Source organism: Naumovozyma dairenensis, chromosome 3 (assembly GCF_000227115.2).
Source record: "Naumovozyma dairenensis CBS 421 chromosome 3, complete genome".
NCBI classification, from domain to species: Eukaryota; Fungi; Ascomycota; class Saccharomycetes; order Saccharomycetales; family Saccharomycetaceae; genus Naumovozyma; species Naumovozyma dairenensis.
This window is the reverse complement of record NC_016481.1, coordinates 190,436-213,473: the sequence shown is the minus strand read 5'-3', so window position 1 is coordinate 213,473 and position 23,038 is coordinate 190,436. Positions and strand designations below refer to the sequence as shown.

The 23,038-nt window shown below is 34.5% G+C and overlaps 11 protein-coding genes across 11 annotated transcripts; 5 read left to right on the top strand and 6 right to left on the bottom strand.

Moving 5' to 3' along the window:
- Nucleotides 1-2,176: 2,176 nt before the first annotated feature.
- GIS4 (Gis4p) lies at nucleotides 2,177-4,450 on the top strand (the record flags this gene model as incomplete). Its single annotated transcript, XM_003668963.1, has 1 exon — nucleotides 2,177-4,450. The coding sequence occupies one exon, from the start codon at nucleotides 2,177-2,179 to the stop codon at nucleotides 4,448-4,450; it is 2,274 nt and encodes a 757-aa protein (XP_003669011.1).
- A 1,043-nt stretch (nucleotides 4,451-5,493) lies between these two features.
- On the bottom strand, nucleotides 5,494-7,407 carry YAP1 (DNA-binding transcription factor YAP1; the record flags this gene model as incomplete). Its single annotated transcript, XM_003668962.1, has 1 exon — nucleotides 5,494-7,407. One exon carries the CDS (start codon nucleotides 7,405-7,407, stop codon nucleotides 5,494-5,496), a length of 1,914 nt encoding a protein of 637 aa, XP_003669010.1.
- A 952-nt stretch (nucleotides 7,408-8,359) lies between these two features.
- On the top strand, nucleotides 8,360-9,487 carry ERG6 (sterol 24-C-methyltransferase; the record flags this gene model as incomplete). Its single annotated transcript, XM_003668961.1, has 1 exon — nucleotides 8,360-9,487. The coding sequence occupies one exon, from the start codon at nucleotides 8,360-8,362 to the stop codon at nucleotides 9,485-9,487; it is 1,128 nt and encodes a 375-aa protein (XP_003669009.1).
- A 454-nt stretch (nucleotides 9,488-9,941) lies between these two features.
- On the top strand, nucleotides 9,942-12,308 carry SNX41 (Snx41p; the record flags this gene model as incomplete). Its single annotated transcript, XM_003668960.1, has 1 exon — nucleotides 9,942-12,308. The coding sequence occupies one exon, from the start codon at nucleotides 9,942-9,944 to the stop codon at nucleotides 12,306-12,308; it is 2,367 nt and encodes a 788-aa protein (XP_003669008.1).
- Nucleotides 12,309-12,693: 385 nt separating this feature from the next.
- TIF35 (translation initiation factor eIF3 core subunit g) lies at nucleotides 12,694-13,545 on the bottom strand (the record flags this gene model as incomplete). The annotated part of the gene is made up of 1 exon (XM_003668959.1): nucleotides 12,694-13,545. One exon carries the CDS (start codon nucleotides 13,543-13,545, stop codon nucleotides 12,694-12,696), a length of 852 nt encoding a protein of 283 aa, XP_003669007.1.
- Nucleotides 13,546-13,856: 311 nt separating this feature from the next.
- Nucleotides 13,857-14,066, top strand: MRPL39 (mitochondrial 54S ribosomal protein bL33m; the record flags this gene model as incomplete). The annotated part of the gene is made up of 1 exon (XM_003668958.1): nucleotides 13,857-14,066. The coding sequence occupies one exon, from the start codon at nucleotides 13,857-13,859 to the stop codon at nucleotides 14,064-14,066; it is 210 nt and encodes a 69-aa protein (XP_003669006.1).
- A 355-nt stretch (nucleotides 14,067-14,421) lies between these two features.
- Nucleotides 14,422-17,400, bottom strand: SPT5 (transcription elongation factor SPT5; the record flags this gene model as incomplete). The annotated part of the gene is made up of 1 exon (XM_003668957.1): nucleotides 14,422-17,400. One exon carries the CDS (start codon nucleotides 17,398-17,400, stop codon nucleotides 14,422-14,424), a length of 2,979 nt encoding a protein of 992 aa, XP_003669005.1.
- Nucleotides 17,401-17,862: 462 nt separating this feature from the next.
- RAD33 (Rad33p) lies at nucleotides 17,863-18,411 on the top strand (the record flags this gene model as incomplete). The annotated part of the gene is made up of 1 exon (XM_003668956.1): nucleotides 17,863-18,411. The coding sequence occupies one exon, from the start codon at nucleotides 17,863-17,865 to the stop codon at nucleotides 18,409-18,411; it is 549 nt and encodes a 182-aa protein (XP_003669004.1).
- A 75-nt stretch (nucleotides 18,412-18,486) lies between these two features.
- ERV25 (Erv25p) lies at nucleotides 18,487-19,122 on the bottom strand (the record flags this gene model as incomplete). Its single annotated transcript, XM_003668955.1, has 1 exon — nucleotides 18,487-19,122. One exon carries the CDS (start codon nucleotides 19,120-19,122, stop codon nucleotides 18,487-18,489), a length of 636 nt encoding a protein of 211 aa, XP_003669003.1.
- Nucleotides 19,123-19,554: 432 nt separating this feature from the next.
- Nucleotides 19,555-21,543, bottom strand: UBX2 (Ubx2p; the record flags this gene model as incomplete). Its single annotated transcript, XM_003668954.1, has 1 exon — nucleotides 19,555-21,543. One exon carries the CDS (start codon nucleotides 21,541-21,543, stop codon nucleotides 19,555-19,557), a length of 1,989 nt encoding a protein of 662 aa, XP_003669002.1.
- Nucleotides 21,544-21,922: 379 nt separating this feature from the next.
- On the bottom strand, nucleotides 21,923-22,771 carry TRM9 (tRNA (carboxymethyluridine(34)-5-O)-methyltransferase; the record flags this gene model as incomplete). The annotated part of the gene is made up of 1 exon (XM_003668953.1): nucleotides 21,923-22,771. One exon carries the CDS (start codon nucleotides 22,769-22,771, stop codon nucleotides 21,923-21,925), a length of 849 nt encoding a protein of 282 aa, XP_003669001.1.
- Nucleotides 22,772-23,038: the final 267 nt, after the last annotated feature.

The window sequence follows — 23,038 nt, the reverse complement described above, 5'->3', positions numbered from 1 at the left end:
ACATATTTATAGATACTTGAATACTGAAAATGGAAGAACTTTATGTATATTAAACATTTCGTATATTTATGTATAGAAGATCTATAGCGAGAATTATAGCAACAATTATTGAAGTATGTCTGATACTAATTTAAATCATCCAAAACTCACTTATCCAATGGAACAAGATCTTTCATAATTTAACGATTTTGCTCCTTCCGTCATACAACAAGGGGAAGAGATATTATATTGTGGAAATATAAATAACAACAACAGAAAATTATACCACTGTGATTCATATTTATACTATAATAGCAATCAAACTATAACAAGGTCTAGACCAATGTACGTTCTCCATTTACTTTGAAGTGGAAGGAGGACGCCATATGGTCCTGTGTTATATCCTCTATCTTTGGCGATATAATTCAATATTCTAGATCAAGATGGAATAATGAAAACTCACTTCTGTTCTTTATTCGAGTGATTGCTTTACCTTATCGTAAACGCTTAATGGTTGAAATGACCTTGCGAGGTGACCCTTCGATATTAATTACATTGTATGGTTACTTACTTAGGGCCCTGCAGTGTATATACTATTGCATCCCCTGTTAAATGTTCCATTATTACAATGTTGGCATACTATATGCAACTGGTATTCGAATTTTAATAAACGCACTCTCCATTGATGTGTAAGTTAATTTTGAGTTTGTACTATTTTTGTATTACGGTTTGCCGGTGTTTCCCTTCGCGACAACACATGGGAGCGGTAGAAAATATTTCTACCCCCCCCCCCCCCCCCCCCAAAAAACTAGGCCTACCCCCACCCGTTTTCAACACCCAGATGAAAATATCTACCCCCTACCCCCACCCAAAATAAAAAGTTTAACCCCACCCCCAACCCCCATTTATAGAAATTGAATATATCTTAATGTGGTCTCTTTTTACCTTAATTACTAGTCATCTAAAAATATTTTGGTTATTTATCTGTACCCCCAATTCTACCCCCAAATTTTCCGTTTCCCCCCCCGCCGGACCCCAATTGGAGGCCTTCTAGCCCGGCTTCTACCCCCGAAAGTTTTTAATCCAACCCAACCCCCCTACCCAACCCCTCCCATGTCTGGTCGGACAGGTGTTGGTCCACCTTTTGTTCCGGGGTAACCGGAAAACACTGGAAAACACCCGAGACATACTTTGCCCTTTCTTTTATTTATTTGATTTCTACAACAAACAGATTTTAAGAAGACCAGTTGTGCTGATTTAGCACTAGAGCCACGGGGGTCTATTTGTTCATTTACCTGAGAGTTATCAGAGTGATCTTGAGTGTTGTTGTTGTTTATAATGTTATTGATGATGTTGATGTTGTGTATTGATTATGTAATAGTTATTTAATAGTGTATATGATCTATTCACTATATCTATTCGTTATTCGTTGTGTGTTCTGTTCTTCAGTTCTATATATTCAAGGAGAGTCTTTCTATCTTCTATCTTATTACAATGTCCACTTATATATTCCACACCGCGGTTCAAGGGGTTGATCCGGGCTACATATATTCACTCACACAATTACAAACGGAAAACCTAATAAAAAGACTGGGTTTTCTGCTCTGTTGATGTTTTAGTGCTGACTTGAAATGCTGTATAACAATAATACTACATAAGTTTCAGGTCTGCTAAATAATAACAAAACTACGGATCATGAAGGTTCAACAAAATAATATTCCAGGCTTTCCAACAACTAACTTTCCTTATACACAAACCATCAACATCTTTTTACTTCTAACAGTTGTTATTGCGTCGTCAAGTTAATCAACAATCTCGACGTTACGTCTAAATACGTAATAACATGATTCATATACTCGGTAATATTTTCCGGACGGGAAAAATAAAGCGATGTTTTAACATGGTTTCGTATATTTCCATAGAAAATTGAAACAGAGATCTGGTTGTAAACAACAAGAACACTAGAGTTAATATCATCATCTAAAATACAGTGAATTACAGATATAATCATTATCGTATCCTCACGTACGTTTATTTAATTATTTTCTCACAACTGTTGCTGTTCAACCATTTCTTGTAGGCGCAACTGGTACTATTGCAGCCCCATTGATACCCCCACTACTGCACGTACATTCTGCATCTCTCTCTCTCACGCCAGTCCATCCTTTTACAAATATACAGTCATAGAATACATATTATGCAGAACTCAGTTAGAGTACGTGATTATTATAATAATGATGATAATGGGTTGTGGTCCTGGTATCTTAGAAATATTAGATTAGGTGATTTTGAAGAATTAACTGGGAACCAACTGAAATATACACTTTTGAAAAGGTTTTTAAATAGTCATTTTTACTCCAATGCAACTACTACTGATACTGCTATTGACGATAATAATAATACTAATAGTGTTAATGATATTAAGCCCACGGTGAAGAAAATCTTGTTGGTATCCATTCCTGATAAAGTTCATAGTGATATTTCATTATTAGAATTATTCTTAAGAGATTATTTCCATTTAGAAGATTTGGAAAATATTCAAATTACTAAATTAACCCAATCAGAGTGCTATAATCATGAAAATCATTATTTATTAACCGATAAAGTCAATAATTTTGATGATCCAATGTTTTTAGAATTTGCTGGTTCAACTTGGCAAGGTAGACCAAATTTACATCTTAATAATTTAGATTCTCTCCAGTTACAAGAACAAAATGATGATGAAGAAGAAAAACAACGAGAAGAACGAGAAGAAAAGCAATATATCCACAAAGAAAGTCGAGATCCTAACGAAGATTCATCAATTGACAATGATACAGACGAGATCCTTATAACGCAACCGATAACAACAACTACAAGTCTGAGTCATAATAATCAAGCATATACACCTGATGAAAACGAGCAATTAAATCAAACAGAGAAACACACAGGGAATGCATACGATAACAGTTCAATAGTTCTGAATTTCCCACATCTTAGGAAACATTCTAAGGATCCTAAACAGACTATAATCAATGAACAACAAGAGGAACCTTTAGCAAATAATCAATACTATACGCCGCCTCAATCTGAATTAGTATCAATTAACAGTTTTGGCGATGATGATACTAATTCAATGGCATACCAGGGGCATCCATTACATTTAGTTCTAACGAGACAAGATGAAGAATCCAGTACACAATTAGAAGAAGATGAACTAGGAGCCAAGAATCTTTCTAACACTGCTCTAGGGTTAAATAATAACGACAATCATATGGACGACCAATCTAGTGGCTTGGAGCCAAGTTATGAAAATAGTGAAATATCAATACAAAATAGTGGATTTGATTCATATTCGAATCAACTTCAACGTTTTGATGATGATACTAATGAAGAGATTAAGAAACCAGTAGAATGCGTCAGATCCATAGATGAAGATGATGAATCTGATTATAATATTATACAAGGTACGAGAAACATGCATGTTGGTGACCAAAATGACAGCGATGAAGGTGACGATGAAGAGGAAGTACATGGTGATGACGATGATGATGATGATGATTTAGACGATCTCTCGTCTGATTATTCCGTGTTATCAATCTTACCCTCGATTTCTATATCCGATCGTAATGAAGGACATTTTAGATTAGTATTACAATCCACATTAATTCAAAATCCAATAACCAAGGAAATTTTCACAGCTATTAGACAATCAAATAACGAACCTACGATTGCTCATATAACTGACGATTGGTTACTCTATGATTCAAAATTTGCAATGGACAACTTACAAATTTTAACATTACAAGATTTATTAGATTCAAATCGAACTTTCCCTAAGATCCTTTTCTATTCCATGGTGATAGTTAATGAATCATCACCACCTATAAACGATGACCAACACAATTACAATGGTATGACTGCATTAAATTCTGAATATTTATCAAATAAATTAGAATCATTAGAAAAGACAAGTAGTGAAGAAGGAAAGTCAATAAATAGATATAAATATTATCCAACTTTACCGAAGGCAGGAATTACTGCAAAAAATGGTGAAATGATTGCGGATGTCCCAGAGCAATTCTTCCCGGGACCACCATCTGATGATGAGAATGGAAAGGGGGAGGATTATGATGATGATTATGACGACGAATCATTGATGGAACAACATGGGCCTGAAATGTACCTACCGACAAGGATGCAAACAAATGTCACGACAGCTCATAGATCTATTCGTACTGCTAATAGTATTGGAGAATGGGCGTTCAACAGAATGAATAGTAATACTACTAGTAATAATATGAATGTCGATGACGAGAATAAAGATCCCGATTATATGGAAGACACATCAAACGACAAATATGAGACAAGTAGGACAAATGACGTTCATATTAATATCGATGAGAAAGATTTAAACTTAAATCAAGCGAAATTAAAAAACAAAAGCGATTACAAAAGCAAAGAAACAAACGGAAAACACAAGCTCATTTGATGAATGAAGTTGAAAGAACAAAGAGTACACCACTACCCACTTTATTAAAATCTATGAGTGGTGTAGATTATAATGATAGGAAAAGATGGAAAGAGAAATTCAAGGGTATTAAGAAGAATAAAGATAAAGACCATCCACTTGTAATATTATGTAAGATGCATATGACGTAATTTATATTAAGAAAGACTTTTACGCACATAAACTAATGAACAATAATATAAAATCATCCAACAACTTCTCTTGAGTGGACTTTCTTTCAGAAAAAACTGGTAGATATAGAAACGATACGTATGACTAAAAACACAGTTGACCCTATAATTTTATATTTGAAAGCAAGTATGGGCAGTTTTTTAATAATTTTTTGACAGTTCCCAAAGGCATATACTGTAATATTTTAGGGTAATTATGCAATCTCAGAAAATCCAAGGTTTCTTTCATAGTGTTTGAAGGAAATCGACTATCAATATTTCAGACAGGTTTTTGTTAAATTTCGCTTCTAAGAAAGCAAATAAAGGGAATACAACGTCGAATAAGTCAGTTTTTTATACATTAACTGCTCAAAATATCTGTCACAATCTCTATCATGGTGACACAGAGCCCCGATATTTTTAGCTCGGCGCTTATTTTATGGTTCTATTTTTCCTCACCTCTTCCCCCTTAATAAGATATTATAGAAAACCGTTTTATACTTATAGACATATCTTTGGCCATTACGTAGGGAAATAAGTAAAAAGTATGTTACTAGTGACTTCATATTTAAGGACGTATTTCTTTCTCTGTTACTTGACATCGTGTGTATTAGTTGAAACCCTCCATTTGAACGCATTGCTATTTCTGCATACCTTTCCTCATTTAAAGGACATCTCGAGATTCAATAATAATCTGAGTCCTTCTATTATATACATATTGGAAGGAACAAACAAAATAAGAATAAAAATTATTTTGGTATAAAAATAAACATTACTAATCGTCTCACGTAAGGGTTTGTAAATGTGTATGCGCGTATCTATATGCGTATGTATGTATAATAATAAATTAAGTTATCAACTCATATGTTTAGTTAAAGCCATTTGAACATCTTCTGCGTTAACTACCACACCTCTTTCTGAACATTTTGCCTTTGTCATTAATTCTGAACAAAGACCATCAATATCTAATTCTGAATATTTTGGATGAGCAGTGATTCTATCCCAAATTTCTGAACATCTCAATAATCCTCCATCCCTTGATGGTACGATGAAATCATCAAAATCATTATTTTCTTGTTCTTTTGAAGTAGAAGTCAAATTATTATTCTTGTTCGTCGAAGATGGTTCCTCGTTGATTAAGTTATTTGCAACTAATTTCTTTTCATAATCGTCATCGTCTTCGTCTTCATCATCGTCTGAATTCATCAAATTATTAGTGCTAATCGTGTTACTATAATCATTTGCTAGGAATTGTGATAATAAGTCTGATTCATCGTGTGTTGTTGTGGTATTGTTGTTGTTGTCGTTATTGCTGTTGTTTTTATTGAATAGATCATCATTTGGGAAAGCTAATGTTGGGTTAATAAATGGCAATGATGGTTTTTTGAAATTTGATGCTGAAAACTTATCATTTTCAATTGGTAATGATAGATCGATATTTTGAAATTGAGGAGAATCCATCATGAACCCTAATTGGCCGAAATTCATGTTTACATTTGAATTATCTTGAGTTGGAACAATATTATTTGGAGAAGAATCATTTGAATTTGGTGATGCTGAAGGTATTCCCCAAGTATTTGTTAAATTTGAATTTATTGCTTGAGGAGTGTTTGATTGATGATCAAAAATGTTCGATGTAGTAATAACATTGCTTTTTGCTAATGTGCTATCATTTAGTGGAGAAATTGGCGATTTGTTGTTGCTGTTCATGATTGATTGAGGTGTTGATACATTTGATTTTGATTTTGGTATTGGATTTGATCTTGTACCGCAGGCCATACTCATTTTCCCACAAAAATCTGAAACTTGTTCATCGAATTTATCATTGAAATCGAATGAGTTTGAAATCAAGTTTGAATCTTCGATGGGTGGTGTAATTTGGGGTTGTTGTAGGTTTTGTTGTTGTGTATTTGAATTATCAAGAGTCGTTACGCTGTCGTTGTTATTGTTATTGTTATTGGCATTATTTGCGAACGACATCAATTGTTGAGTAAATAAATCATCATTTGCTAATAGGCTGTCGAACAGAGTAGAACTTGGATTTGCATCCAGTGTACTTGTTGATGCAACCGTTGTTGCGGGGGGTAATATATCATTTAGAGTCATATTATTATGAGGTTTTAAATTTAATGGATTCGATTGTACTGAGGTGGTTGTTGACATAGAAGGAGCATCCATAGAAGTCATTGTCCTTGAATTTGAATCCCCAGAAGATACACTTCCAGTACTTCGTTTCATAGCGGAGGCATCACTTTCCATAGGAGAAAATTTGGAATTCAAATTTAGATCTGGGTTTGAATTTGAATTTGAGTTAGATATATAATTCAAGACTTTTGAAGCGTTTTCATTATTTGGTTTATATTTCTTCAATTCGTTAACCAAAGTAATTAATTGACTTCTTAAGAATTCTGATTCAATTTCATTTTGTTTTTGGATCTTGGTCAGATTGGCAACTTTTTCTTCCAATTCTTTCATTTTCCGTTCTTTCCTTTCTCTAAAGGCCCTTTGAGCAGCTCTATTTTGAGCAGTTCTTTTATTTCTAGCTTCTGGGTCCAGCAGTTGCTTTTTCTTTGAATTACCGTTAGACTGTTCTGTATTAGTTTTATTATCCAAATCTTGTTTCTTCATGGGGTTGGTTGTGGCATTCTCGGTACTATCTTTGGGTCGAGTATTATTTGCATTTTGTGTTTCGAATTGTTGTTGTTGTTGTTGTTGTTGGTCTATAAGATCCAGCTGTCTTTTCCCTGTTGTAGTTCCCACGGTAGTCATTTATCCGGTTGTTTATTTATTTGCTTAGTTCCTTTGTTTGCCTGGTTATTTCCTTTTCCTTTGAATATAAATATGTAAATGGTGTTCGATTGACTATTATGTTATTACTGTGTGATAGCCTAAGTTTGTTGAAAGTATCGTGTATCCCTCTAATAATGAGCTGTAATAGAAGCACGTATATATTATTTTATAATAGATACCTCACCCTTGCTGTTCCTTGTTCTATTACTGGTAAGTTGTGAACCATCACAGTGTACTCATTAATTCACTCAATAAAAACGGTAATTCAACATATATTTTTACTCTCTTCTTTAATTTATATTTTTTGGGTGGCGAAAAAAAAGAAACGTGAACTAAAAAAAACGGAAGACGGAAGACGGAAGACGGAAGACGGAAGACGGAAGGGGGGCCGGAGAAAAGAAGAACGGAATCATGGACATAAGGTGTGAATCTATTGCTCCATTCGTGACCGTGGTCACGTGCAGAACCGTTGTGTTTGGGTGGTGGTATTGTCGGGTTTAAAGGACCCTTTAGGGTTATACCCCCAAAAATTAGGGCTACATATTGGTTCGTTTACGATCCCACCTTCCCCTCGGCAGAGCTATACGGTGAAACTGTCCCCGTTAATTTTCTTACGAACCGTACATTGGACATCTATATATCTCTATAGTAAATAGTGCGTATATATGATATGATATATGATATGACACGCCCAGGAACGACGACACAATTCTCTAAATCCTTAATTGATATCTTAAATCCATTCCATTCCATTATTGAACTATTGAAAAGATTCCGCATTTTAAGGCAAGGGACGTTGATAAATACTATATATATATATACATATACATGTACATATTTACTTTTGGCAACCTTGTAGTATACGACAGTCACAGGAACAATCTCTCTTAAGAAAGACCAACCAACATTCTCTCAAATCACACATAAAATCATGACCACCGAATTAAGACAAAGACAGGCAGAATTCACCAAACAATTACACGGCGAGGAAATTGGTCCCAAGGTCGGTCTATCTGCCTTATTATCCAAGGACAAGAAATCTCAAAAACTAGCCGTCTCTCAATATTTAGATAATTGGAAAGGTGGTGTCTACGACCAAGATCAAGAACAAGAAAGATTAGAAAATTACAACGAGACCACTCATTCTTATTATAATATCGTCACGGATTTCTACGAATATGGATGGGGGTCTAGTTTCCATTTTTCTCGTTTTTACAAAGGTGAATCCTTCCAAGCTTCTATCGCTAGACATGAACATTATTTAGCATATATGGCTGGTATCAAGAAACAAGATCTAGTCCTAGATGTTGGATGTGGTGTTGGTGGTCCCGCAAGAGAAATCGCTAATTTCACTGGATGCCACATTGTGGGATTAAATAATAATGATTATCAAATTGCAAAGGCTAAATGGGGAGCTAAGAAGGCAGGATTGGATAAAAATTTGGAATTCATTAAGGGCGATTTTATGGATTTGAATGGTACTTTTGAAGAAAATACGTTTGATAAAGTTTATGCCATTGAAGCTACTTGTCATGCTCCTAATTTAGAAAAATGTTATAAGGAAATTTATAAAGTTTTGAAACCAGGTGGGGTTTTCGCTGTGTATGAATGGGTTATGACTGATAAATTCGATGAAAATAATGAAGAACATCAAAAGATTCGTTATGAAATTGAATTGGGTGATGGTATTCCAAAAATGTTCTCAGTTGATGTCGCTAGAGATGCTTTGAAAAATTGTGGGTTTGATGTATTGGTCGATAAAGATTTGGCTGATAATAATGATGAAGTTCCATGGTATTATCCATTAACTGGTGAATGGAAATATGTTCAAAGTATTAATGATTTGGCCACTTTCTTTAGAACAAGTTATTTGGGTAGAAAATTTACTAATACAATGGTCTCTGTGATGGAAAAAGTTGGTATTGCTCCTGAAGGTTCTGTTAAAGTTACTGAAGCTTTAGAGAATGCTGCTGTGGGTCTTGTTGCCGGTGGTAGATCTAAATTGTTTACTCCAATGATGTTATTTGTTGCCAAGAAACCAGAAGAACCATCAGCATAAATAAAAAGTAATGATAGTAATAATGATACATTTAATTTATTCCCACTCTCAAAAGAACAACAACCGCAAAATACTCTAACTTGCTTATAAATATATGTATATAGGTATGCAATGCAATAAAGCTCACAGAAATAAATGAAAAGATAAAGTTAATCACGCATAATATATACTCTTATCTCTTGTTTCCTTGTTGTTTTAGTTTCCAACTCTTAATATATGACAATGGCACTGTCACCTTTAAAGGCCCGAAAATACAAAATACAAAATACAAAATACATAAACTCAAAGATTACAAAGGGATACCCACGAATGATCAGTTAGATAACGCAAAAAAAGGGGAAGAAAGACTAGATAAGATAACACAGTAATCTAAGGACTGGACCTACTATTAGTATAAGTCTCGTATTACTACTTTAATTAGGTAACTGAAAACTGCCAAGCATTCGAAAGAACTATGAACATCTTTGACACATTGAAAGATATAGAATCCTCTGATGATCGAGAGGAGCAGGAACCTGTGGTTGATCCTATAAACACAGATAAGGACACAAGTACATTAAAACTATCTCAGAACTTATTTATAGACAACAAAGATAATTGGACACAAAACAAAAGAGACAAAAAGAAGAAGAAGAAGAATGAAAACAAGCAACGACAACAATTACACTTGCTGCCACAGTCACAACCGGAGGTATTATATCATCCAGACAGTACATCGTTTCAATCTTTAATGATTGATGAAGAAGATAATAATCCATTCGTAGGAACAAATCATCTATATGCTTCAGGTATAAACACAACTCCTCCATCAAATTCACCATCCTCCTTCTCACCGTCATCTATATCATCTTCTTCTTCACCGTCAAGATCCATTGCTAATAATGAACATCACATCAAGGCTTCAAATTCAATTAATTCATTAGTGTCTTCAAGACATATAAGCTCAACAGAGGAACATAGTCAGGGAAACGTTGAAGAAGGGCCAACATCAAATAATAAGAATGCTCTTGATGACGAACTATCTTATCATATCAATTTGTCTGATAATAATAACAATCCAGAGTCACCTATTCATGATATCGCTACGAATAACGAAAGCAAGAACGATCCACAAAACTTTATATCTGCCTTAAGTGACGGTAGTAGTAACGAAGAACCATTCGAAACATTATCAATGTCTCTATCGTTAGCGAAAATAAAAAAACAAAATACAAAAATATATAATCAAACAAGTCATTTTAACGATCAAGATGAGAATGACCAGGATTACAGTAATGATGACGATGACGATGATGAAATACAAGTAATAGATACAGGTGATTATAAAGATCCATGGGGCAAGCATGCCATAGGTTATGTCATCCAATATAATGGTTCAAAAGTAACAAGGAGATATTCTGAATTTGATACATTATATCAAGTATTGAAAAAATTATTGCCAACGATAGTGGTACCTCCGATTCCTTCAAAACACCCATTAATCAATTATTTCATAAATCCAATCCATGTTCAAAATGATTTAAAAATTATTGAAAAAAGAAAGAGGAAATTTATTTCATTCTTAAATAATTGTAATAAAATTGACGAGATTAGAAATCTTTCTGTTTTCCAAAAATTCTTAAACCCAGAATATTCTTGGAAAGACGTCTTAAATTCTCCACCGATTGTTATATTACCACTAAATAATTTATTAGCACCCCCATTGAATCCAACAAAACCGAGCCCACTACATATACTATTGCCCTCCCCAGCATCCATCACAAGATTAGACTATTCTATAATAAATGATTCCAATGAATCATTACATCTCATAAATAATAAATTCATCAAATTTGAAAAATTATTAAAAGATTACAAGATCCATCTTTTACCAATCTATCATACAGTGAAATCAAACAAATCAAATCTTATACAACTATCAAATACAATTGCTAAATTAGGCGCTTATTATAATGCATTCAGCTTAGAAAATAATGTCATTTCAAATGATAACAATTTACAGATCATTAAAACCTTATCTGTAGGGATTGAAAAAATTGGTACTTCTTTTGATATTAATTATGTCCTCTTGGAGAATTTAATTGATAATATCAATTCCAATCTGGAAGAATCTGTGGAGGAAATGATCAAATCATTAGATAATTCTTTCAAGGTCTTACATTTTAGAAAATTAAAATTATTACAGTATCAAATTATTGAAACAACTATTAAAAAGAGGGAATTCAGAATCAAGTCTTTAAAAGAAAGTGCAATTCAATTACAGAAATTGAATGAAACTTTAGGGAATAATTCTTTAAACTCTCCGACTATTAATAAAACAATTCTTTACTCAGAGGATAATGAAAATAATAACAATTTACAGGATTCAGAGTCACCCATTGAAATATCAACTGATCCAGAATCATCAACAAATAATTCCGCTTCGAATCCGCGTCCAACTAGTAAAACGGCTCCTATTGATAACAATCGAATGCTACTAAAGACTCAATTGGAAAGAAGGAGAAGGAAGGAGAATTCCAAGAAGATTCATGGGTTTTACGAAATTGACCCATATTTATTGACTGATCTTGAAAGGAAAGAAGAGTTGAAAAAATTAAATAAAGAAGTTGAAAAGCTAAAAGAATGTTTCAATTTAATTACAAAAGATATTAATGACGTTAATGAATCTATGGAGAACAATTTAAATCATTTGGTAAGTTATTTAAACATGAAATGGGAAAAATCTTTGAAATATATCTCAAAAGATATCATTTATTTTTTACAAGAATGTTTGAAAAGCTGGAAAAATGCTAAAGCAAAAATTCATGCTATAGTAATATGATAATTGGTCATTCTCGTACTCCGGCGTCTGGCAACCAAAAGCACTAACATAGTCAAACAAAAAATGCATTCAAAAAACTATACATCATATGAAGTGAACTATAAAATGTTAAAAAATATTCATGCTTATGTGTTTTCGAGCCCTTTATATATATACATATATGTACCAAGATGTATATCCTTTCTTGCTCGTTTTTTTACTTATATAACATTACTACTTCATAAATTTAATATTATTCTTAACTTACATATGCAAAATGACTAAACAGACAGGGAAGGTAATGTCTAGTAATAAAACAATTTTCATGAGGATTTTCTTATTATACAGGTGAGAAAGGTTCTTTAAAATTAATTACTCTTTATGTAGTTTAAAACCTTTTTTTAGCTTAAATTTTCTTAACTTCACTCTTTGGTTTGGACCATTCAACACGTAAGATCAAATTCATGAAACCTCTACCATCTAAGAAATGTAAGGCCTTTTCAGCCATTTGCTCACTGGAGAATGTAACAAACGCAAGACCCTTAGATCTACCTGTATCTCTATTTCTAACAACAACACACTTTTGAATAGGAGCGAATGGGAATAATAATTCCTCTCTCAAATTATTTTCATCAGCATTTTCATTTAGTTGCATAATCTTCAAAGTACACATATCATCACGTTCTCTTGAATCTCTGTAAGCGTCAGATGATGGATCTTTAGCACCTGCACGACGAGATGGAGGAACATATCTATGACCACCTTCAGCTCCAGCTTCTTCTGCACCAACACCAGCGCTAATTTCACCAGCACCTTCTTCATTAAGTTCCACACCAGCAGCTGGATCTTCCAAAGCGGAAATTTCATTCAATATGCTCTTAAATGGACAGTTCATTGTGTAATGGTCATTACCACATAATCTACAAGAAATACTCTTAACAGTAGTACCCTTTTCTTTTTGTTGTCTTTCTTCTTCCACTTGTCTCCAATTTCTGCTCAATCTTAATTCCACTTCATCACTTAAGGTAGTAGTGGAAGTTTGAGGACCTGCTGGAGATCCCTTTTCAAGACCATATTTAGGCCAGTTCCTTCTTTCAGCTACACTCTTGTGAACTTTTTCAACAACTTTAATCTCTTTAACCCTTTGAGTGATCTTGTATTTTTCACCATTTTCGATCTTGTAAGTTATGATGGATTTAGATCCATCTGGATTCTCGATAATTTCAGGTTGAATAGAAACAGCAACTTCAGTAGACATTATGATAGGAAGTGAGTGGGGCTTGTATTTTGAAATACAATAATTTGGTTCACTTATTTGCGTTTGATCCTAGTGCGAAAGCTACTAGTAAGCTTATAGCTTGTCACCTTTTCTTTGTATTATTTATTATTCCAATTTCCAACTTATCAAAAATTTTTCACATCGCGTCACACGACTCCATTGAGAAATCAGGAATACCTATTTCTAATCTGGTTTATCTATCTGCATAGCAAGAACGTTAAGAAGAATCAAGCACAAATACAAGAGCATCAAGGCCAGTAAAGACAGGTGTGTAAGTGTTGAATGTTCATATGGCAAAGGCTAAGATTAAGAATAGTGTGATCAAATTGATCTCTACAGCAGCGACAGGGTATTCCCGATATATAAGCGTAAAGAAAGGTGCCCCCTTAGTTCATCAAGTTAGATACGATCCAGTGGCGCAACGTCATGTTCTCTTTAAAGAAGCTAAAAAGAGGAAAATTGCTGAGAGGAAGCCTCTCACCTTTGCAAGAGGTGGTTAAATCGTAAATGCCTTAATAGTAATTGGGCATAAGTCTGATCTTTGTGTATAGGAGAAATTAGAGGGAGGTCCCTGTCCAACAATAATGACAAATGATAATATTCCTGTAAATAGTTTGCAATGCTACTCCATCACTATCTCTTTTGCCCCTACTTATATATAGCTGGTAATATAATAAGGAACGTAAATAAAAGTCTATTAATGAATTTTTTAATCTTTTTTTACAGTTTGTGGATTTACATAGATATGTTAAATAAAATGACAGAAAACAATTCATACAACACAAACGAATTTTCACTCGTATATCGACAAATAGAAACAAGGATTGTTATGTAAGTATCCCAGTACATCTCCCCTTAGTGTTGCTGGCTGTTATCGGTATTGCCTCCCCAAGTAGAAGAATTACCTGCATGTTTACTGGCACCACCCCATGTGGAAGTACCACCTTCATTATTAGCAGCCCAGGTCGATGCACCACCCGCATTAGCATGTTTACTAGCACCACCCCAAGTAGATGCGGCACCGTTAGCCTCACCACCACTTGCCCAGGTGGAGACGCCACCATAGGATGATTTATTACCCCAAGCTGAAGCCCCACCCCACGTAGATGTAGCACCACCTTGTCCACCCCATGTAGACGTGTTACCACCTTGGCCACCCCAGGCTGAGGCACCACCACCACCCCATGTTGATGCGGCACCAGCTGCACCTTGGCCTGCCCAAGTTGAAGCACCACCCCATGTAGATGTAGAACCAACACTAGATGAAGACCCATGAGCGCCAACTGCAGGCGTCTTACCACCATCAAACGAACTCCAACCTGGAGTCATACCACCACTTAATGGAGCACCAACTTGTCCAACTTGAGACATACTGTTCATATGTCTTGGAGCACTGACATAACTTGGACCCAATCTTGCTTGTGGGACTCTACCACGTCTATTCACTAGTTCTTCGTATGTAATACCTTCACCACCTTCACGATTGTAATATAGTAATTTAGTTTTGTCAACAGTAATATGTTTATTCTTGGAATGTAATTCAACAGTAGCTTTATCACCATTAACATCTTTAACTATACCTAATTGACCTTTATAACCAGCAAGACGAATTCGTACAGTTTTACCTAGCGCGACTTCACGACCTGTCCTCATTTGTGGTTTTTGAAAAGTTGTATTTGGCGATGACGATCCTGGTGGTCCCATTTGCGAAATTATATCTGGATTCATTTTATTTAGATCCAATTTATTATTCAATAAATTTTCCTTAGCAGAAACAGTTTCCACATTGGCTGGATTAACAACAAAGACACCAGCATTTTCCGCTATCTTTTTAGAGACAACAAAGATCTGTTGAGTTTGAATATATAATACTTGACCCTCTCGACGAGCACCCAATTTCTCTACAATACTATCACCGATCTTAATTTCATTACCATTCCCATCCACTGTCGTTACACGAGAACGAGCCGTATTCACCTTACCTAATATTGTTCCTTTAGTAATCGTAGAGACTTTACCAGTTTCGTCAATTACCTTAAATATATCGTGACCGGCTTGAATAATACAAGCAACATTTTTGGCACTTAATTCAATGATATCATGTAATGAATATTCACTCGACGTTGGAGTAGAATCAATAGATTTAGATAAGTTATTTGCTGTAATGGTAACTTCTTCTCTATTTTGATTAGACATGAATGTCACTTGACCTTGATCAACCATTAACACTAAACCAGCATCACCTTGATGTTCACCATTAATGATAGTTACATGATCACCAGGTTCGAAAATCTTTCGTAATGATAATACTGGGAATTCTAATGGTTTCAATGGGTAGCTTGGTAATTTAACAGTGGCAATGTCAGTAGTAGTACCGACGACAATACCCTTTGATCCACGTTGTTCCCCGCTTAATATCTCAACACGATCACCTGGTTGAAAAGTAACTCTTGCTGCTTGTGCCTTCTTAATAGTTTGAGAAATTGTTGTTAAATCAACTGCACCGTCTTTGGAACCAAACTTAGCTAGTTCTTCCACAGTAGGTTGTATATTTTTCGTTTCCACATATTGTATTCTAAACGATTTGTAAAGGTAACCATCGATATAATCTTCGTTTTTGTAAGTGAAATGATGATCATCTCTTTTATATAAATTAGCTTGATCTAATCTTAATGCCATCGTTGGGTTAAATAGTTGAGCTGGTGCTCTATGTGCATATGTGGCTCTCTTAGATTTACGTTGATTAGTTACTGGATCAATTTCATCGAATTTACCATAATCTAAACGAGGTACAATTTTCAACATGACGTCTAAATTATTCTCACTAATTTGATCTACTAGGGCCAAATCTCCTCTATAGATACCACGTTTGATACGAACGTAGTTACCTTCTGATAAAGTGACATCATCTGATTTATTTGGTTTCAACAATAATGGTAATTCTTGAACTGGAATCAATAATTTTTGTGCAATATAAATATCTGGAACACCGTTACAGAATTTTTCAATGACAGATTGCTTTGGAGCTTCAATATAAATTCTACCCACATAGTTGTCTCTTTGGAAAATGGAAAGAATTTTCAATTTTTTCTTACCCATAGCTCTATCCAGATTAAATTTTTTCTTCAACAATTTACGGACTAATTCCTTTTCCTTACCGGGTCTACAACGGACACCCCAAACTGTTGCAGTATCAACACTTGGTAATAAGAATCTTTGAGGAACGTACCCACTTTGGGCTGCAGCTCTATATTGTTTGGAACTACTTCTACCATAACGTTCTCTTAATTCCTTAGCTAATCTTTGCGCGTCTTCTTCAGAAGTCTTATTCAAATCTTGATCTAGTTGTCGATGTAATTTATCACTTCTTCCACTGGCAGTAGCGCCTTCCTCTTCATCAGCTTCATGAGTAATGAAACCTTCACGAACTAATTCTGAATCTTCTTCATCCTCTTCGTCCTCTTCATCTTCACTGACTTCAGCTTCAATATCTAAGAATCTATTTCTTTCTTGACGGCGCCTTTTTGCAGGTTGTTCTTCATCTTCATCGTCGTCATCGTCATCGTCATCATCATCATCATCATCATCATCACCATTGTCATTTTCATTGTTATCATTGTTATCATCGTTGTTTTCAGTTTCTTTACTAGATTCTCCTTCCTTATTTTCTGTGGAATTTTCAACATCTTTGCCATCATCTCTTGGTCTCTTCTTGTCGTCACTAGAAGCTGTAGAAGCAACATCTTCAACAGGAGGTGAAACTTGATCCGATGTGGCTGTTTTAGGAGTAGTATCAGAAGTGGACGTATCCAAACTATTCTCTTTATCACTCATCGTAATGTATTTACTTTTATTAGAGATTTCTTTGCTTCTGCTAAATATAAGTGTCAATTAGAGTTCAGGAGGTTGAAATAAATGATTCGTATGCTATTTTTTGATGCTAGGTAGAAATATAAAAGAATGGTTTGCCTTCTTATCTAAGTGACATATCTTATTCGTTCTCCTTCTTGTTCATGAATCATGAACTTGTTCTTATGGTAGTCAATGCGTTTTGATGAAGTTCGCCACTGTTTTATTCGATTTTTTCCTTTTTTCTTTAGGGCTGAAAAATTATTGACAAGGGCAACTAAAGAAAACCCTAATATAGGAAGATCAGGGCGTTCGTGAAATTTCCCTCAGAAACTATTAGAATAGACTAGACTATATTAGGAAGAAGATGGTTAGGGAAGGAATGGAGGATAACAAAGACGTCGGATAAACTATCTTTGTCAATGTACTCGTAGATGGTAACAGGTAATGGCAGGTCATGACAATAAAACATCTGCTAAGGTGTCTCAAGAACAAGTGGATAAATTCATAAATGCAACTGTTCCTGATGAAATTGAAGATGAAATTCTGAATGCACTTGTTGGATTTAATTTAAATCATGACATGAATACTAATGATTTGAATGACTTTTTCGAACTATTACAATTACCTCGTGATCTTTATAAACTTGTTCCTGTGGATAATGTAGTCGTAGAGGGGACTAATATTATTGATTTCAATAAAATTGTGAGAGCTACATACGAGTTATTAATCTTCCTAGATAATTCTGAAATTATTAATAATCTTTGGCAATTGATGGTTACTTGTTCTGGTCGGGATAAACAATATCCGCATGTTATATTGGTGAACCATATCTTGAGTGTGAAAGATTTACAAAAAATAGCAACATTTGCTGATTTGGATCAATCTTCTGGTATCATTCAAATGATGACATGTGCAACAAGTGGGAAAAGAGTTTATATGACATATTTAGATTTCGCTATAATATTAGGTAAATTGGGATATTTACGATTTTAGCATTAATACAATATACACATAGGTTACTATATAGAAAACCAAAAAAGATCGCGTTATATTTTGATATTTTTTTGTCTAGATGATATGCTTGGTTCTGAAATATCTTTTTAAGTAAGTAATTTGCCATGCCCCCAATGAAGCTAAGACAATAATGATCAAGATAGAGAAATTTCTAACTCTTCTATTAGTCGATTCATTAGTATCTCTTAATCTTTCCTCTCTGTTTTTCAAATATTGTAATTCATCAACGATTTCATCAGTTAATTCTTCAATTCTTCTTAATTCTACTTCGATTGGTTTCAATTTCTCATTAGCACTGATTTGATTCCAGTCACGAGCTTCAGAACCACTTTCAATATCTAATTCAACAGATCTCTTCATACCTTTAGTACCCATATTGACTAAACAAACATCGAATGATGTACTTGATGGTGCAGTAAAAGCGACACGAACGTTACCGGCAAAATCATTCTTTCGACGATATTCATTCCCATTAGAATCACGAACAAAGACATTCAATTGTTGTCCATCACCAACACGACCATCAGAATCGATATTGATAACAACTAATTGACCTTCACTGACGAAATCACGAATACAAACTGGTTCCGGGTCAGATTCTTGCTTAGCTTCGATATCTAAATGTAAACCAAATGCCAAATTCAATAGAGTTAAGAATAGTACCACACTAAGTTGTCTGATCGTCTTCATTGTTCGTTAGATTACTGTCGTAGTATTGCTATATTATCGCTTTCTTTTCTTGATGCAGAATGCAAATTCAAATCTTGCTTGTTGTTAAATGTTAACGTGGTTCATTAATTCGAGTTTTTTCCAGTTCCTCAATTCTCATATTCAACCAAAAAACAACATCCACGTAAAAAAATGCGGTAACCGAACGCGAAATTAAAAAAATACGTCGCAGATTCTTCACTCAAACGACAGATATAGTCTATTCACAGGAGGTCAACTAACTAATTAATCAATGATGTTTCAATGGAAAGTGGTTAACTATTGGAAATACTTTCGTGTGATTATAAAAAACAACAAAAAAAAGATATACGTAAATCTCACTTCTATCTAATGGGTACATATATGTAGAATATATAAGGATGAGAACGTTCATGCGCCCCTATAGTGGCTTTATTAGTTTTCGAGTTCCTCCTCTTCCTCTTCATCTTCCTCAGCAGCTGCAATTTTTTCTACAAGCAAACTTCCATTGGGCCATAATTGTGTAACTTCTTTCACTGTCATGTTCTTATCTGTAGGAACAATGAATCTTGGGAAAGGCGAAACTAATTCAAAATCAAAATCTAATTCAAAAGTTTCCATATCACCATGCATCTCACTATTGCCAATGAGTTGCGATTCCCATTTAATCAATTCTTCATTAATAATAGCTCGTAATTCGTTTGCATCATCAATAATTTCATCCTCTATTATCTCTCTATCTTTGAAACACAACACAGTATCATTGTCACTTAAATTTTTAATTTTATCAACAATACTTTTTGTCCATTCATTAAGATCTAATGAATGGTTATCCAAAAACAAGTGGCAGCCAATATTTATATATATGTCATGTAGCGTGGCCCTGCTATCAAATTTACGAACAAGTCTAGTTCCTTGTGAGGTTCTGATTTGTAATGTTGCCATCTTTTGAGGCTCTGATCCCTCAGGCTTCTTCGAATAATCATCTTCTAATATTTGCAAACAGGAATGCAGCCATTTGACATGTTTATAACTTTCTTCAATTTTCATCATTTCTTCTTTACGTTTCATTAATTCCATGGTTTGACGTTCCATCTCCTTTTGTTGTTCCTTTAATTGATCTTGTTTCAATGAATTTTCATATGCTTCTTCCTGAGATAACTTAATTTGTCTTGCTAAGTCTAGTTCATTTTTTTCATTCCTACTGATAACTAATTCAGGTTGATATTTCGCAACGGCACTATTGAATGATTTGGTAAATCTTTTCACTGTGGTGACTTTCAATTTACTCAATATGGATAATTTAGTAACATTACCATTCCCATTCATTACATTTCCAATCAGTAAACATTCAGGTGTATACTTCAAATTCAATTGTTTTGCAATCAACCATGTTTCTAACTCCACAACAGACCCGAAATAAACTATTAAATCATCAGAATGACTTCGTAGTAATTGAACAATACGTTCATCATTCAAGATCTTATCGACAAATAATTGAGAATTCATATCAATTTGTTGCGACTCATTATCAACACTAATTTCTTCTATACCTTCTAGCTTTTCATTTTCTTCTTCTGTTTTCCCTAGAAGATCACCAACGAGAACAATCAACCCAAATTTGAATTCATTCTTACAAACATCCAAAAATTCATTAAAGGATAAATCCCAACAAATCAACGAAGAATTATTGTCCTTCTTCTCATCAGCTAAAGCGGTAAAATCATCAACGATCATTTTCAACTTATTTTTTTGAATTTCATTGAATTCCACGTATTGAGGATTTTTAGGTATACTACAAATACGATACTTCCCCTCACCTATAACGTTATTAGCTTTCTCTTCTTTACCCTTAAAGAGCCCCATCGTTAACAAGGACCATATGAACGATCCCAACTTAAATATAAGATTAGGTAAGATCATTAGCATGAAGATAAGTGGATTCGTGCTGCTCAATGAGGATTTCGCAGTCGGTTGTAACCCTATCATTCTGTATTTTTCTTTAAACCCCAAGGGAAGTTTTGAGATTAGACGTAATTGTGGGATGAATGGGAATGGATTGAAATCGTTAGCCGCTGGTCTTAAGGGTAGTGCCTGGTTCAAATTGTCATCGACAGGAAGAGGAGGGGAGGCTAATGGATGACTTGGGACAGGTGGCGCGTTTAATGATTCTTTCCAATCATTATCAAAATAACGACTTAGTGAAATTTCTAAATTCCAACCATTGTTCTGTAAAAGTTTGATTATATTAGGGATTTCATCTTCTGGGAAGTTTGTTATGGTTTGAAATTCGTTCAATTTATCTTCTTCTTCATGAGAGAGATGGAACTCTTGAGCTCCAGAGGTAATGATCGGCATAATTTGGGTAATAGTCCGTCTTTTCTTCTTGTATCTTGTACTGTCTGTCTTACTTTGTTGTCCCATGGTCACATCGTATCCTTCTTCCTTCAAAATAGTCTACGTATATGACAGCTTGTTGAGTGATTGATCCATATTCCGTTTTCTAAAAAGGCATATTTGGCAGTAGGAACTCCACATCACGTGGTTACCAGGATTCTTTATTTCCTCTTAATATCCGTCATGTTCATGCCAATAAATTATGATTGATCTTTTAGGATCCTACAGATTATTATATTTGTATTCTATATATATTCTTACATGTGTTATAATGCAATGGTCTGAGGATAAATTACACTGTAATACTCTTCTTAGTTGACGCCAAACAGCAAATCTGGTTCATGGTTCACAGTTCTACCATCGGGTGATATTCGTGCTGCGGATATGAACTCGCAGTTTTGAAATTTCATGGCTTTGACATCATAACATACCAGTTATCCTTTTCATAACCTGTCTTTACAATTATACCTCCAGCACTCTTACAGTCTTCTTCTAATTCACCTTCACGATATAAATGATAAAATCGATATTTAGTCTTGGATTCTTTATCATTTTCTGACTTCCATTCTTTTTCTTCTTCTTTTTGCCTTTCCTTTTCCGCTGCCACACGTTTCTCTTCTTGTTCCTTTTTCCAATTGGCAATAAACTCTGAACGATCCTTTGGCGGTATATTAGTTAAATCTGGCATCTTTTCCTTTAATATTATCTTGCTATTTTCACCTTTCTTCTTGGTATCCTTTGTCGTTTCTGGTAATACCCATGGTACCAATACATCTTGTTCCATACCTTCATGGTATCCTCTCCTTGACTCACCTTGTTCTAAAGCCCAACAATATATGAGAACTTGACCACCGCTCCTAACTTTACTCATGATATGAGCAATAGCGTCAATTCTTCTCTCCCTGGTAGTCCAATGATGTACCACTGCAATTGATATAGCGAAATCGAAAGTATTCTCACGATGAGGTAAGTTCAACCCATCTGCAATCAAAATATTATATTGATTATTAATATCATGCGCACATTCAATCAATCCAGAGGATCTATCTGATCCAATAAGGAACACGTTCGGGTTCACATTTAAATATTTCCCATTCCCACATCCGACATCAATACCAATGGTACCTGTTTTTTGGTCATTTAAAAAAGAGGTCACGATGGGCCATGGTTTGTAACGAGTTTGTGAGAAATGTGGAGCTATTTCGTTGTATACGTCGTGTACGAATTCTTGTTCTTTTAAATCAGCCATACTCATGCAATTGTGTCTTAGACTTCTAGTTCACGTACACTTGTACAACTATGTGATTAATTTATTAATAGACTATACAAAAGATGATAAGTCTCTTTTGTATTCGAGCACTGTCATCGAATATTAACTGCATCATGAAATGCATTACAATTTTGGCAGATGTCAGATCTCGTCAGAGGTATGGGGACTAGGGCCTGAGTTGGTTATACCCGGGTAAATAGGTTTTAATCTTTTCCAATCGGTGATGGGAAAAAAAGAATTTATAGAAAATTA